This window comes from Rhinatrema bivittatum, chromosome 2 (genome assembly GCF_901001135.1).
Source record: "Rhinatrema bivittatum chromosome 2, aRhiBiv1.1, whole genome shotgun sequence".
Lineage (NCBI taxonomy): Eukaryota > Metazoa > Chordata > Amphibia > Gymnophiona > Rhinatrematidae > Rhinatrema > Rhinatrema bivittatum.
Genome location: NC_042616.1, coordinates 210,672,244 through 210,689,801, shown reverse-complemented (window position 1 = coordinate 210,689,801; position 17,558 = coordinate 210,672,244). Strand labels below are relative to the sequence as shown.

Sequence of the window (17,558 nt, the reverse complement as noted above, 5' to 3'; positions counted from 1 at the left end):
ATTTGAGAGAGACTCAACTTCGTCTAGCTTCTTAGCTGTTTGTATTTTTTGATCCCAATAGATTGGAATAGGCAGTTGCAAAAATAACTAATTAGCCAGCAGACTGTATTGTGCACGGATTGACTGACCTGTAGATTCCTGACTTGCAGGCCTGGATTTGTCAATCACACTAGACCTGTGCCTAGGGTGGCAAAGATCCTGGGGGCAGCAGGCAGGCTGAAGATTTATTGCCTTTCAGCTGTGCTAAATCTCTCTCGGCAGAGAACAGAACTCTTTCTGATCCAGCCCCTCCCCTCCAGGCAGCATGCAGGGAAGAAGAGAAGAGGGGGAGGGAGCCTGCAACAGACAGAGAAAAGGTGGATCACTTTTTTTTTTTTTTTTTTTTTTATATTAGAAGGGGGCCACATAAAGATCATTGGAGGGTGGGAAGAGAAGCTGGGGAATGAGGGAGGAATCTGCTGAGCAGTGAGAGAGGGGAACATGGGTAGGACTCAATGTTAGTGTATGTGAGAGAAGAGATTGGTGCCAAGTGTATGTCATATTGGGTAGGATGTTAGAGGATGCAAGGAGGATCAGGACTGGAGCATGGTAGGGTCACACCTCCCTCCTCTCCTCCCCACCCACTGCAATTCAGATCCTCCCTCCCTTGATCTTAGATTCTATCCCCCAGATTCAGGAAACTTCCCCCCCCCCCCCCATTCTACCTCTCCTTCTTCCCAGATCCTGGAATCCACTCCCCAATGCATCCCGCTCCCTCCTCCTCCCCTTCCTCAGTCTAAGATCCTCCCCCACTCTCCCTCCTTTTCTCCATCCCAGGTTCCTAATGTTCCCCATCTCCCATCTTCTCCATCCTTTGTCCTCTCCTCCTTCTTTCTCCTCTCACCATTCCTGATCCTCCTGACCTCTCCCCATTCTTGAGGTAGTCTTGTACTGATACTTGATCACTTTTCTTCACAATTAAAAATAAATTATACTAATTATGCTAATATACTATAACTAATTTTTAAAATATAAAAGATGGAAATGTTTTCCAATTTGCTTCAGAATTAAACATTTTTTTCCACAGAATCTACCCCTGAGCTGCCACAGGAAATGAGGGGGTCTGTACCTTAGACCTTCTGCTCCCTGTTTTCCAAAATCAGTGGGCTAGGGGGTGATAGCCTAGGGGTGCCAAAATCCTAAATCTGTCTCTGCCGACTTAGTCAAGGCTTAAATGAGAGAGGCTTGGCAACCTCTGGCTCCTCTGTGTGCATCCATTGAGGAGATATGCAAAGCCGTTGGTCATCCATTCTCAATTTTAAAGGTTTCTGCTGTTGACATGTCTTTATGGAAACAGTACCATGGGATCCAGTTGTCTGTTTTCAGTACTTGCTTTGCAACCCTCAAACTCCTTGTGTTAGGACTGATTCATGCCTGCTTGTGGACTTAGAAAGCAAGTTTGCTTGCCTGTAAACGGGATTCTCTGTAGAGGGCAGGATGAAACTTATTACCCATCCTCTTCCCTGAAGTTTACTACTTTGCTAAAGCTTAAGATCTTGAAGACACTGAGGGGCTCATGAGGTAACATGCACATGTAGGAATTCTTGCACATGCTCAGTAAAGACACTGAGCTCCATGCCTGTGCCATTAGTTGAGTTCATGCTGTCGTCGTGGCTGATTCATCCTGCTACCTTGGAGATCCCTGTTTAGACGTAAGCAATCCAGCATTCCATCTGCATCTTTTCTCCTGATTCAGGAAGGCCAGAAGAGTATTACCTGCAGGGCTTTCTGCATTTATGGCAAGGGTTCCCCATCTTCAGCACATATAGTTGCTTAAACTTTTCTCCAGTAGCTCTTGTAGTTTAAGGTGTGTTAGATGAGTTCTTCTCTAGAGGTCCATCTTTCAAAAAGAGAACTTAATTGCTGCTGCCCCCCCCCCCCCCCCAAAGGAGCACTATAGAAGCCTCTATTCTTAAATGAAAATGCATGTTTTTCAAGTTCCCCATTGTATCTATGAGCAGGTTTGTCGGACTGCAGCTGGGATAAGGGCATGAGTGTCCCTGGGTTGCTGTGTGGGATTTGTCATAGTGCATTATGGAATTTTGTGCTCACCGCTCTCCTGTCCCAAGGATTGTAAAGCTGCTTTTTCTGTTGATAAGGATGAATTAGCCATGGGGGTAATGTCATCTAGCGGCACCGAACAGAGACTTCTTGATTAGTTGAACTCTGTGCATGTGCGGGAACTCCCATGCAGGTTTTAGCTCATGATCCTTTGCAGTTATTTTTTGACCGAGCACAGCACAGATGTGTTCTCAATCTCTCCAAACGTATTTTTCAAAATCATTTAAAATGTTTTATTTCCTCTTCATTATTCTCTTCGGTTTTGCTACTTCTAGTTGCCTTGCTGAATTACGATACCACTGAACTTTTATATTAGGATTGAGTTAAACTATTTGACATTCTGGAAAAGGGTGAAAGCCTGGTTGTTTTGGGGTGAGGATGGTTAAAATGGTTTGATATGATCTGCTCTTAATCCTGATTTGGGTAAGCGTGATGTTGAATATTTTTAATGTATTTATTTTTTTATTGTAATTTTATTATTGTACATTGTTCAATGTGCACCATTCCGGCCAGCTTTTGCTGAGTGCACGTATATATAAAAGTTGGAAATAAACTTTTTCAGTGCTATTTAAAAAAAAAAAAAAAAAAAAAAATTGTCACTTCAAAATGGCCAGCAAGAAGAAACCCACAGTGACATGTTCCGAACTCCATCTGTAGTAAGGTGTCTCTCTCATGGAATGTTATCGTTGCATGGGTCCAGACCATGATTTACCTGTGGACAGATGTCCCTGTGTTCTCAGCATTCCAGGGCGCACTGCATAAGTCTTTCAGAAGCTGCAGTAGATCCTCTGGCAGTGCAGTGTTGTCTGCCTTGCTGGGACATGTTGAGCAGGAGCTCTCAGGCTCCTCCATCAGCCCACGGGGATGAGTGATACAATCCGCCCTGCATTGAAGGAAAAAGCAGCATCATTTGCTGGTGTCGGAACCTGCATCAAAATCATGTCAGCTGTCTATGCATTGATGCAAAGAAGGCTTTGAGGCACGGGGCTTGTACTTGTGCTCCTTTGCATCTCAGTGCATGAATTTGTCTTTCTATAGGCCCATCATTGCACTTCACAAAAACAAATGTGATTTCCTATTCAGTCAATCACTTTCCAGCTGATGCATGCATTGACACATTCTTGCTTTCCATTTAATCGATTATTTTCTGTTGCCTTGCTCAAATACTTTTTCAATAAATCAGGTATATTCCCAATAAATTTAATAGGAGGAAGAGGATGGTTTCATACCTTTATCTGTGGGCAACCCCCTCGGTGCTGCGTTATTCTATCGTTAACACACCCTCCAACCTCCATTTCTTTTATTAAATATGCTGTTTAAAAATGTTTTAAGAGCTAGACAACAGGAAAGTCCCTGTTTCCATTAAACTTTTTTTGTATGTTTTTAACTTTCGTTCATGTATTTCCCCGTATGAAACGCTCTTCTTATCAATTCATTAAACCATCAGAAATATGACCACTTTACTTAGCTTTGAAATGTCAGTTCCCATCCTTGCTTGGTAGAGCTCAAAGCTCTACTAGCTAGGAAACACTAGTCTGGTTTGATGCCGCCTGATGTCACTCACATGTAATAGATAATTCATCCTGCTATCTAAGGAAAATACAATTTATGGTAAGCAAACTCGCTCTCCTGGTTGGTTGTTGGTTAACAAAAGTGGAATTAGACTGCAACACCTTGATCGATATAGCCCCATCAATGTGTTTGTGAGGTATATTGTGATGCTCAATAGCAAGACTGCTCCCAAGAGCAGACAACTTTGAAAATTGCACTTTATTCAGTAAAACTTTACCCACAAGTTGGACATATCCATCCTTAAAATAAGTATACTTATTTTAATAAATAATGTAGCTCTGTGGGATGGGGGACTATTTATTAAAATTATAAACTAAAAATCCAGGAGGTAAAACTGGAGCTGTTATCTAGGTGACTTCTTTTTTTTTTTTAAGGTTTTCTCTCACTTCCTGAGAAATGTGAAAATCTTCTGGTTCAAATAGTTCTGTGCCACCTTCTCCCCCCCCCCCCCCCCCAAAAAAAAAACCCAAACCTGAATGAAATTGCAAGAAAAGTGAACACACAGCCAAGATGTGGATGGTTACTCCAGAAAAATATCTAGTTGTGTTTGTGTAATGATCCCTTGAGGAGTTAAAATTCCTGCACCAGTTCTGTATCCAGTGTGAGGTGAAAGAGCTGGGGCGGGGGTATTTTTTTTATTGGTTTTGCCCCTTCCTTTTGGAGAGGGACTCCATTTAGGCACATCTAGTTAAGGAATGGATAAAAGGAAAGAAGAATGAAAAAGTGTAATATCAAAACCACACAGGTAGCACAACAGGATACTGCAGCCTAGACAAGAGGGTCACCTGCACAGAAGTAAAGGTTAACACATTAAGAAAAAAAAGGGATCCCTTTTTATTGGACTAAATACATTTCTTGACTAGTTTTGGAGAGCTAATGCTTTTTCTTCAGGTGAAAATTGAAATGAGGAAAAGATGACATTTTCCCAGGAAACACAAAGTAGTGTGGTTCGGCTGGCGATTGAGGGGTGTGTGCGGTGTGTGGGGGTGTGTGTGTGTGTGTGTGCGCTTCCCCGGGACCCTTTTGCTGAGATTATTCTAACTCCAGTGGAGCAAGCCTTGCTTGGTAGTAGGAATGCCTGCATGTGGTTTCATAGCCTGCTCATTGCACTTTCTTCTGCAGGACTGTACCTTTCCCATTTTTTTTCTCTTGTAAGAATAGTTTTACTTCTATGATTTACATTAGGTAGAAGTTGTCTTTTTTTTTTTTTTTTGCATTTGATTATATCAGGAAACTGTTCTTGATACATTTTAGAGAATCCTGAGCATTATGGGGTCCTTACTAGCATTTGTGGGATGTGGAATATTTACCCCCCCCCCCCCCCCTGGTAGCGACTAGAGTAAGAAGACCAAAGTGTGAAAGCAGAGATTTCTTACCTTTATCTGCTGCTGCTCGGTGTAAACATTTTTATTTATATAATAAGACCCATAGATTCTAAGCCCCCCATCACCTCCTCCCCTTCAGAATGAATGCAGGAACACAATGAGCTAACTGAATGGCGCTGGCAAAGGCCAAGAATGCTAGGAATCCAAGTGTTTAAAATGTGATTAGTTAGGCTATTCAGTTACAAGCTAAATCTAGCTACTTTTTTCCTAACCCAGAAACATACTTGCAACTTTTATCAGGAAGCAGCATAATGCACGCTGCTTTTATGCTGGGGTGGAAAATACTATCTTGTGTCTTCAGGGTGTCACTGGAAGGGATTGAGCATATTTTGCGATGCACAAGTTTTTCCATTTCTCTGGCATGTATCTACAGATTTTTGTTCCTGAAGGTTGGAGTGGTGTGCATGTTTTACAGTAGTCCATTAAATCGACTGTTGTGAAGTGGATTTCTGTTGCTTTTCCAACCTTGTTTGATGTAGTAATCACCAGAAGGAAATGCAATGAATTGGGTATTTACTCTTAATAATAAAGTTAGTTTTCAGCCTTTATGCTGTTTTCTTTACCTTGTTTTCCCTTTTTTGCTTTATTTTTGTTTTGATTTGCATTTTTTTTGTAATTTTTTTTTCCACTTTCATTCATCCACAGGAGTCGGAAGCTTCAGATCAGAAATATCCCGCCTCATTTGCAGTGGGAGGTAGGAATTAATATCCTTAAATTACAGATGTTGGGATGGCTTGCTTGTGTGTCAAGACTTTCTTGCCTTTTTTTTCCATCATCTTCTGATTTGGAAAGTCAAACCAGTTTGGGGGGTCTGTGTACTGGGGCTTTCTAGAAATCAGTTTAACTGCTGTCATTGCTGCTGTAGTTAGTGTTAACTCCCTTTTAGGTCAATATTAAAGCTCGATGCCTGACACACAGAGGGGACTTGCAACGGACCAGTTTTGTATCTTACTGTGATTTTAAGTTTGTGTGTTTTGTTTTTTTTTAAGTAAGTTAATTTCCATTTTTTGTAATCATAATATGTAACACCCTTCCTTTTCCAGTTCTGAAATTTATATTTAGTTCTCAGAAAATTAGATGTGCATAAACTGGTCACAAAAAGGAGATGAATTAACCCAAGTGTGAAACTTGTGAGAAGTAGTGTCGGTTGTCGAGATTTCAAAGAGGGTACTGCCTTCCCCCCCCCCCCCCCTGTTTTTGTAACTGATCAGCCACCACTTCAGTGGACTTACATTCAGGTACTGGAGGCATTTTTCTGTCCTCCGAGGGCTAAAGCCTTGGTTAGTGCTACTGCTCACAAATTTACAAACTTGTTCTAATTCAACTTCTTTTTGTATTTTGTTTTGAAAATAACGAGCGCAAACTTCCCCTCTCATGAAGAAGTACTTTTAGAAATGGTAATAGAACAAAAAATACTATGTTGGTTTTCATGAAGTCAAACCAATGCATTTAAGCTATGCTAGGATTTGTGTGTTGACTATGAAATTTTCCTTTGATTTTAACTATTCTAATGTGTGTGGCTAATTGGAAAAAAAATCTTATTGCCAGGCAAGTTGCTTTTCAATGCCTTCTCGCTCCTGAATAGTGTTAAGGTAATGGTGTATAAATAGAAAGTGCAGTTTGCTTGTATGATTATATCCAGTATGTCATCAGTCATTCCCATGGCAACAGACTTATATCACAAGGAGAGTATTGTGACTTGATTGAAAGTGAAGGAAATATGAATGTATGATTCATTGTTAATTAGTAGTATAGCTGGTTAGGCAACTAAAAAAAAACCGGGATGGGTTCTCACCCTGATGGCTCTCTGTACATAAGGAAGGTGAACCCCCCTCTCCACTACAAATGCATCTGGACTGTCCCTGTGTGGCGGCTGCTGTGGATTTAAAGCATCAGCAGTGACGTCTGTTTTTCAATACTCTCCGTATGGTAGTCTAGGGGAAGGTAAACCCCCCCCTCCCCACTAAAACTAGAAGCACGGGGAGGGAGGGTAGAGGTGTAGTAGGAAATGGGGGGTGTAGATTGAAACTCTGCATTTTTAAGAGGTGCCCTTCAAAGTTTAAATAAAGGCAGAAGCCATAGTGTGTGCTAGAAAAAATGTGGTTGCTATTTTAGTCCACTTGGATACATAGAAGTAGATAGCTCGACAAACCAGCTGTAAGTTATACCTTTATATTGGCCTAATGTAATATGTTTGTCACTAGCTTTATCTAAATTGACCCAGTAAAGAGAATATAGCTCTCAAAAGCTAGTCACAAATGTGTTAAGCCAGCAAAAAGATATCAGTTGTAACTTGTTGAGTTTTGTACTTCTCCATACTCTTTTACGAAACCCATTTAAAGTCTTTTTTTTATTTTTTATACCTTATGTGCATGTGAATTTATTTTTTTGGTATTTAATTTAGAGTATTGCTTCCTTTCATGCAATTGGCTGAAACATACTTGTGAAAGTTTATTTCTTTTGTGTTTGTGTCTTTTTTGTTTTGCTTTTTAATTAGTATTCATACATCACGCAGGCCTCTGGAACAGCTCTCGCTATAGAACTAGTAAACCTTGTAGTGGAATATTTTGTTTAAAACCCATGGTCTATGGGGTCTGCCTGTAGCTTTCTGTGATCATTCTGTGGCCGCCTGTTCAGGACTGGCAGATTTTTGATGGGTATTCCCAGAGGACGGCTTCCTTTTGGTCATGTACTGATAAAGTGGAAGGAGATCCCAAATCATTCTTTTGGAGTGAGCGGTAGTGATATGAGGAATTAAAAAAAAAACCACACTTCAGATTCTTGTCAGACCACCATTTATCCATTTACATGTTTTCCCCCACCCTTACCTTTCACTAGAAAAACAACCTGATAGCTTGTGTGATACTTTGTTCCTTCCTACATTTTGTTTCAGGAGTTTGATGAATCAAAGGCCCCTGTGTGGCAGGAGTGGATTAGATTTTTAAGGAAAGGCCAGAGGTCATGAAAAGATTGTGGTTGGGCAGTCTCTGCCCCTTCACTCTGTGCAGAGGAGCGCCTGATCCCGGTTTTAGTCTGTGGGGTAGGAATACCTTATAACAATCCCCCCCCCCCCCACACAAAATGGTGGCATGATGATTACATATTCCTTTTTTTGACATCATTAGATGCAGCTGCACGCGAAGCATGTAAGATGCTGGGAAGGGTAGGAAATGCTGGTGCTCCTCTGGGACCGCAGTTGCCTCTGCTTGCTTTACATATGTGCTTCCGTGCTTTCGGCCGTGCTGCGCTGCATTTTGCGGTTTTCAGCTGCCCTGTGCCGCTTGCCTTTGCCTCCTCTCTGGATTTAAAGCACCAGCACTGACATTTTCAGCTAATTATTATTAAAATGAAAGATCAGCATTTTAATAACTTCAGAAGAATAATAAATGCCTAACCCTCCTCCCCCCCTCCCCTTGTTTGGTTGCACTGCAAGGCTCTGAGGAAGCCGAGGTACTGCTGTGATGAGTTCTCTGCACCTCAGGCAGACTTACTGTATACCCCAACGCTTCCCTGTGCAGACGTTCTGCATGCCTCATTGTGTCTTGTCTGCATTTAAAAAAAAAAAAAAAAGAAAAACAAAAAAAAAATTACAAATCTAACTCTTGCTAGTGCTTTAATGCAGTTGTAACTATTTGACACTTTTGTTTCAAAACAAATGTTCATTTGCCTTGATGTGTACTTGTTTGTCTTTTAATTTTTCTTTTCTATTCGATCTTGCCCCACTTTTTATCTCTCACTCATCTCACAGCTTGACAGAAACTAGCAAAATTGTAAGAAATGACAGTTGCAGGTTTCAGCATTCCCTTTGACTTTGTGCTCTGCCCGACCCCCTTGGTGGCTGTGCACACCAATAGTAACAGAAGCCTATATTTCGGTGAATTAACCCGGTGTAACTGATACTCTTGAAAGGTGAATGCACCTAAGAGGGCCTACCTCGTGGCCTCTGGCTTGAAATGGATCCGCCAGTTTGATGTACTTTAGGGAGCTTGTGCTGCAGCACGGTCAAATCCAGTGCTGGGTCTAGTGATTTGCCATGAAATATTAAAACTTAATTATGTGCATTCTGTGTGTAGGTCTTTCACTAATGATATACCAGCTTATGAAACAGCAATGTTTCCACCCACCACATAGTTTTAATATAGCAGTAAGGCTGAGTGGGAATGGGAAATGGAAAAAAACATTTCTTCCAGCCTCTCTCAAACACTGGTAAGACTTAAATGGGAGCTCCAGTTTAGCAGTTAACTAGTCTGAGGCCATGCTCTTAGGGGGGCAGGAGCTCCTGCTTCTTGGGGACTCGTCTGTCAGCATATCACCAACTGTGCTGCTTCTGGTGCTCGCAGTCGGTGATCTGCATGCTGACAAGACAAGGAGAGACAGAGTGGGACAGAAAACTTTTTGAAAATGTAATTCTCAATGGTTGACTTTGAAACCATGAAGGGAAGAACAAGAATAGCAGCAGTTTTAGAATGTAATGGTGTTAACTCTTTTTAGGAAACCTAATGTTCTGTACTGCTTGTAAAGAGTTTTGCTTTTGTTGTAGAAATCTTAACACACAGCTCCTGATAATAGTAATTTTCTTTTAAAGACAAGAGTACCAGGTTGGGGTTAATGGCTGCTTCCACCTTTTACTCCAGCTGTAATTGTGTGTGTGTGTGAGGGGGAGGGGGAGAGAAAAGAGGAGAGTACAAAAAAGGTTCTCAGGTTGGTGACCTGGCAGAATATTAATGTTAGGTCCTTAAGTTAAATTTCATATAGAAATGGCTGCAGAAAAGGACCAAGGGTCCATCCAGTCTGCCCAGCAAGCTCATGGTAGTTTCTGCACTTATCAGTTTCCCAGACCATCAAGGTCAGGGCCCTTGTTGGTTTCTGTTTGAGTCCAAATTTCCCGTTACCTCCTGCTGTTGAAGCAGAGAACAATGTTGGAGTTGCATCAAGGGTTTCATGCTTATTGGTGAAGGGTAGTAATGGCTGTATCAGCAAGTTACCCCTTTAGCTTATTTGCTTTCCCTGACCGCAGAGGTCAACGTCCTTGTTTGCTGTCTGAATCTGCTTCCCCTTTTATCCTCTTCCCCCTGCCATTGAAGCAGAGAGTACTGGTGGAGTTGCATCAACAGTATGAAGGCGGCTTGGTTAAGGGTAGTAACCACCACACCACCAAGTTTACCCCCATGCACTCATGTTTTTTCATTCCCATCCTCTAGCCTTGAGAGCCACAGTGTTTATCCCATGCCCCATTGAATTGTTTCACTGTTTTTGTCTTCACCACTTCCTCCGGAAGGGCAATCCAGGCATCCACCATCCACTTTGTGAAGAAATGTTTCCTGATGTTGGTTCTGAGTTGTCCTACCTGGATTTTCATTTCATGACCCCTAGTTTTTCTGATTTCTTTCTAATGGAAGAGGTTTGTTTGTGCATCATTAAAACTTTTCAGGTATCTGACGTTCTGTATCATATCTCCGCTGCACCTCTTCTCCTCCAGGGAATACATATTTAAGTCCTTCAGTCTTTCCTCGTGTCATTTGATGGAGACCACTGACCAATTTGGTCGCCCTTTTCTGGACAGCATCCATTCTGTCAATGTCCCTTTTGAGATACATTCTCCAGAACTGAACACTGTACGCCAGGTAAAGCCTCATCAAGGACCTGTACAAGTGGATTATCACTTTCTTCTTATTAGCTATTCCTCTGTGCAGCCCAACATTCTTATGGCTTTAGCTATTGCCTTGTCACACAGTGTCTGGCGATCTGAAGATGAAGCAATTGCCCTAAGGTCCCTCTCTTGCTCTGTGCACAACAACCCTTCACCCTTCAGCTCTTTTGATTACCACACCCCAGATGCATGACTCTGCACTTCTTGGTATTGAATTCCAGCTGCCGTATCTAAGACCAGTGGTTCTCAACATTTTTTCAGCCGGGACACACCTGACAGATGGTTCTCACATGTGTGACACTGAACATGTGACCATCATAGGGCTAAAGGTAAATATACATTCTGCATCCTCAGGAACCCCCTCAACCCCCCAAAATGGGTGCAGAGCAGAACTAGGGCATTATCCATACAACTCACCATATAGAAAAAGATATATTCTGGTTCTGATGACATCTTAGTAAAAGCAAAACAAACTCCCTTTACTTGCAGGCACAATACCCCTCTTATGAAAAGACAGTAATTTACCACTAATGCATATCCTATTGAGAAAACACAACAATTCAGTGTGGTAGTATCTATGTGGTAGTATCCATAGGGATTCTTAATAAAAAATCTACATTAAAGAAAAACTGAAAACAGAAATTGAAGAAATGCTTTAGAGAAAAGCTAGCCTTTTAACTGCTTTCTAAACTTCAAGTATTCCTTTTCTAGCCTTAGCATAAGCTAGTGCTAAAGAAAAATTTGTATCATGAATTTAAAAAAAAAAATCTGCCTAGGTGATAGGAGTTTCAAAAGCTCTTGTTACGATTGTACACTATAAACAAAATCATATTTTACAATCAGGTTGCTAAGGTAAGAAGAACTTCTGTGAAAAAATTTAAAAATAAAACAAAGGATCTTGAATTGAATTTGTGAAGTAAATGGTAACCAATATAATTCTTGCAATAGCTAAGTTACATGATCAAAATATTTCCCCCCAAATATTACCTTTTCAGCAGAGTTCTGAATCAGTTGTAACTGGTGAATACAATATGCCAGAAGGCCATGAAGTAAGGCATTACAATACCTGAGCTTGCGACCAGAGAAGTTTAATTTTTAATTTAGCTATAATATAGACTGACGTCTTGCTGATATTGTTCTATCTGCTATATTTGTGATATTGTGAACCGTTGTGACGGCATCTAGCTTAATGACTGTATAGAAAAGATTTTAAATAAATATTTCCTTTGCTGCTGCATGATTTGAAATCTCTAGCTTTAGAAATGTGGCCAGAGTGCATTGAAATAATAGTTTGTAATTAATAGAGCAAAGGCTGGTATTTGCAGGACATATTTGTAATGCATTTTCTGCTTTGGAAAATGAAGCCCCATCAACAGAACATGAAATGATGTCTGAAAGGGAAATAGTCACCCAATGTACCCAGAAACCCTTCAGTACGGTCAAAGGTCATAAGAGAGAGCTGCTTCTGCTGGGAGATTTCAGTCATCAGAAGAACCAGCTTGGGAACTCATTTTGATGGGGACAGAATGGTTAAATGCATTCTAGGTTCCTCAACTAATAGAAATGCAAGCCAGGTGGTCAATGCAAGTGAGAACTCTATCAGTTATCCATCTGGAGATCAATGACCTCACTAGAAACGGTGACCACAAAGCACAGGAAGATTTCCAAAATCTAGGGGAGAAGATTACACATGGCAAAGACTATTTCCTTTTCAGAAGTAGTATCTGCTCATGGAAAGGGCATGGAAAGATTATGCCATGTAGATAATTTCAGTGTCTGGCTCAAAACCTGGTGCAAATAAAATAATTTTGGATACATTGGAGGCTGGTGCTGTATATGGAGCAATAAAAGATTATATGGTAAGGATGGCTTACATTTTGTCTGTGGCAGGTAAGAGGATGCTAACTAAAAAAATTCAGATCATACTTCATCAGGCATTTAAACTAGGGAGTGGGTATGGCAGGAGGTGGCCTGTGAATTTGGCAGGTCACCCCCAAGCAAAACAAAAAGAGAGAAGGGAGAGTAACAATTTTTTTCAAAAAAGCAGAAAAGGTGAATACAAAAATCAGTTGGAAAGCTATGACTACAAGTGCTCGTAGTCTGGGCAACAAAATTCCAGACCTCAGGTCCTAATGGTGGAGGCAGACTTGGACATTGTTGCTGTTATGGAAACCTGGCTTACTGATTCTCATTATTGGGTTATGGCCATCCAAGCTATAACTTGCTAAGAAAGGACAGAGGTCAGAAAAGGGGAAGGAGTATCTTTGTGCAAAAACAATGTCCGAAAAGTATTACTAATAACCCCCGCTTGCAACTTAAAAAAAAGAGGTATAATACTTCTGTTCAAAAACAAACTTAGTCAACCAAAATAATTGTAAAGTGGAAGAGTGATAGTTTCTTATATTGACCACTTAACAGAGCACCATCCTTATGGTTGCTGTCTGGTCTCACTTGATTGTGTAATTATCAATTCACCACCTTCCACCCTCTAATGTGACAGATTTTGTCTGTCACATTAGATCTTGTTTAAATTTTTTTATCAAAAACTGCTTGTGTGGCAATACTTGCGAAAACCACTAGGCATGTCGAATCCCACTCAAATCGTAAAATCAAATCCCACACATCCAGGTCAGATTGTGTCAAACAGTTAAAGCCTCAAAATTCAATAGTACTTTACTTAACTTGGATGTTACTGTATGTAACTTGACAAATCTTCCATTAGAACTTTACTTGACTTAGATGTTACTATGTTTAACTTGAAGAGTCTCCCGACACAGCCATGTTTCGAAAAATCAAATCCTTGTCAGGGGAGTGATGGCTTTGATCATTAAAGACTCCAGTCGACAAACACAATTGTTTGGTGTAGACGTGGATGTCTGCTTCTGTCATGGTATTTATAAACAACCTCATAATTCAAATGAATCAATGGAAAGGAAGCATCTACCCATTCAGCAAAGAGGACCAATCCAGTTTCTGATTAAGACCATTAGGCATCACTGTGTTCAGTTTATAAATCCAAAATTGTTCACAATAGTTTAAACGTGCTGCATGATCACCTCCTCCGATGGACCATTCAACTTGATCAATTATTGTCCACCGTAATTGATCAAACTATGCTCCTGCTCAATACAATGCTGAATTATCGGGGCTGACAGATTCTCGGTATGAATCCGCGATAGATGTTCCAATAAACTTACTCTAATTGTACGACTCGTGCATCCTACATAAATTTTCAGACAAGGGCAGATTAAAACATATCACACTTTTTGATGTACAAATCTGTTTGATATCTGCGTTTAACTCGATATCCCGTTACCAGCATTCAAGAAGTATAAAGATCCCAAAAAAGGAACACAAGGAAGAATGTCTGTTAAAACTGAGGGAGACAAAAAAATAAGAAAAGCAAAAGGTCAAGCGGAAGAAAAGATGGCCAAAGAGTTAAAGCGAGGAGACAAAACAGTTTTCAGATATATCAGTGAAAGAAGGGAGGTCGGAAGCAGTATAGTGAAATTGAAAGGTGAGAAGGAACAATATTTAGAGTAACAAATAGTGGAAATATTAAACACATACTTTAAGGACACTTGCTGGTTAACAAGACCATAGATAGGGATGGAGTAGATGAAACTCTGTTTACAGAACAGAGACTAAAGGATGGAAATGAATGTGTGGGGGTAACTTGCTGGTCTGGCAATTACTACCCTTACCCAATAAGCCTTCATACTGTTGATGCAACTCCATCATCGCTCTCTGCTTCAATGGCAGGGGAAAAGGGAAATTGGATTTAGACAGCAATCAATGAGGCCCTCTACTTTTATGGTCTGGGGAAACAAAAATGGGGGTAAACCTGCACAGTGCAGCAGATACCATCATAAGCTTGCTGGGCAGACTGGATGGACCATTTGGTCCATTTTAGCTGTCATTTGTTTCATACCATAATATGCATTAAAGCTTTCAAATTTGACAAATCTTTAAAAAAAAAAAGAAACTCCAAATAAAAGGTAAAACATTTTTTTTTCTGAACTAGGCTTGAGATATGGTTAAAAGTTGTCAATCAAATTTGATACCTAATGTGGTAACTATCTCTTTAATTTCAGTACTAGATTCTCCCATGACTGGAGACTAGTTCAAATAATAATTTTCTAGGAAATCAGATGGCCTCTGACTTCTGAATGAACAGTTTGTGTATGTGTACATTTTTATTATTTCATGGACTCAGTCATATGATATCTGAAGGAAAAGTTTATCATAAATACCTGAATACTTGTATTACTATGGCCATCAAAGGTTGGGCTTAAAATATTTTGTTTAGGATGGATATTGTATGACTAAGTGATATGTAGTTATGCACACCACATAGAATTTTTATCCATAATATACAACATAGATAGCAATACACATGTTTTGTGTGTAGTTGGTTAAATGAAAAATCATGATTCTGTTGACTATTTACAATCCTATCCAGGAGTGTGATATATTGGATTGTTCTCGCATCCTATGATAAGAGCCAGGGATCTTTCCACACTCACCCCATTCTGCACCTCTAAGATACTCTTCCTCCTTGAGACTTCAATCAAATCCTAAAACATTTGACAATCAACGCTGCTTCCTTTTTTTTAAACAATTGTTTTATTGAAAAATGTAACACATAATTGAATGAACCAATAAGAACACAACCTTCAAACATAGCTCTCCCCCTAATACAGTATCACTCTGCACATCTTAATGTAGACATCTAGAACTCTTGAAGGAAAACAATTTTAGATTTCAAAACGTAATACTTAAAACACAAGAATCAAGATTTTTCCAATTGTGTCGGGCTCAAATGCTGCTTCCTTTATTCCTCAGCACCACCACCATCACCACTACCACTTATTTTATTTATTTAAAATATTTGTATACTGCAAATCAAAATTTCCATGCGGTGTAACATAAGTAATATACATAATAGACTCATAAATCAATGACAATAAACAAATTATTCCCCCAAAGCATCTCTGAGGGAGTGAGACACTGTACTGCGCCTTAAGACAGTTATTTTAACCACACCCTTCAAACGTTATCTACTAAGTTTCTTGAGCCACTTTCTTTTTGTGGGGAAAACTATTCTGAGGTGCATGTACGTACCAGTAGCCAGTTTTCAAGTTTTTATTGATGGTAGAAAATTTGAAGCAGTGTGTCGACTACAGGATTTATTTTTTTGGTGAGGCCATATCATGTAAGGCTGGACCCCTAGTCCTTCAGATGCTCTGTAGTGCTAAATATACTGAGTTGCAATCTTAGAATCTCTTGTCTATACATAAAAAAAAAAAAGAATTTGGGGGGATTTTTCATCACTCATAACTTACAGAAAATAAGTTGACACTGAAATCACTTTGAAGAACAACATCATATTGCCCATCTATTAACTTTGACTACTCTTACATAATATATAAATCACCACTGCATATCAAATCAGAACTTTCGAAAATGGTCATCACTGCATTATCTGGTAGGACAGCTGTTCTAGTCTTGGAAGCCTTAAGGAAGATATGGATAAACATAAGGGCAGAGCACCAAAGTATTTATTTATGAATTGAGTGGAGCTATGATGCCATGAGTAGCATTATCCAGGGCTGTGATGAGGAATCGCTACAGTCTGAAAATGAAAAACATTTGCATTAGTAGCTAATGATGATCATATGCATGTTGCTTTGGTAGTGAAGCTTTTTGTAGACATTGAATAGAACTCAATTGCTTTGCCTGCAGAGTCTGTTGGCATGCTGTTGGCTAGTTAACCAGAACAGGTCTCAAGGTGATACTTAATCTTATTTCACTTTCCTTGAATTTTATTTATTTAAAAGGATTTATTACCCACACCCTCCGATGTTCAGGGTGGGTGACAAGTAGTACAATCATAATCAAACAAAAAAAAATTATAATTAAAATAAAACAGACAGGCCTGGATTTAAATCCTGGCTGAAATAAGGATAGGAGGACAGAATAGAGGTGGAAAAATAGGCTAACACCAGCAGATTGAGAGCTTGAGCCAACTTTGCTGATCTCATCCCTATTAGAGCTGGCGTAGCAGACTGCCCATCCAGTATTCTCAAAGCACAAAACTCTTCAGAACAAAAATCTTACACTATATTAACCACATTTGCTAACTGGCCAGTCCAAATATAATCCACTGTTCTCTCCTCCCCAAGCTCCAGCCATGCTGAAGTAGAAAATCTATAGTGAAAAAAAAACAGGAGGCAACTCAAACCTTGTGTTGCATTTGGCGGTTCATAACTTCCCATGAGCTGCCACACTTACCTCAAGAGTTCCCAGACACCAGGGAAGACCACCCACCAGGATTTCCGTGGAGTGGGAATGCCAATGCAGCTTCCTGGCTGGCCGCTGCAATCTCCCCAGGTCTATCCTAGGTGTGTGCCTGATCTTGCCCTTCTTACAGGGTTAGTGGTGGGAAGGGATGCCCAGCACCCACCAATGACATCACCTCCTGGGACTATTTTAGGCCGGCTACCGCCTCAAGACCCTGTCTTGGCAATGAATCGACTCCTCTTGGAGCAGAGTACTGCCTGCATGCCTGTCTTGATTTGTGGTTCCGGTCTCTGTTTCTTCTGTCTGTGGAACCCTTCGCCTGTTTGTCCTTGAACTTTCTTGTCTGTGGTCAGTTCTTCACGTCTGTCTTCAGCATCTTCTTGTGTCCCTATAGTCTTCGTCTTCCCCCTCTGTCTTCCTTGTGGTTTGATCTTCTGGCTTTGAATCTGTCTCTGGATTGGACATCGATGTTACTTTTTCACCACCTGCCTATGACCACGGCCTGGACACAGATGTTGCTGTATTCCACTTGCCTTTATCTCAACTAG

General features: G+C 40.3%; 1 protein-coding gene across 4 annotated transcripts in view; it reads left to right on the top strand.

Annotated features, from left to right (window-relative positions):
• The window catches only part of IGF2BP3 (insulin like growth factor 2 mRNA binding protein 3), a 355,866-nt gene that overhangs the window by 119,905 nt on the left and 218,403 nt on the right, over positions 1 to 17,558 (top strand). For all 4 annotated transcript variants that reach the window (XM_029589081.1, XM_029589083.1, XM_029589084.1 and 1 more), the window contains exon 3: positions 5,703 to 5,751. In XM_029589081.1, coding sequence (XP_029444941.1) covers positions 5,703 to 5,751 — 49 coding nt within the window. The remainder of the gene's footprint in view (positions 1 to 5,702; positions 5,752 to 17,558) is intronic.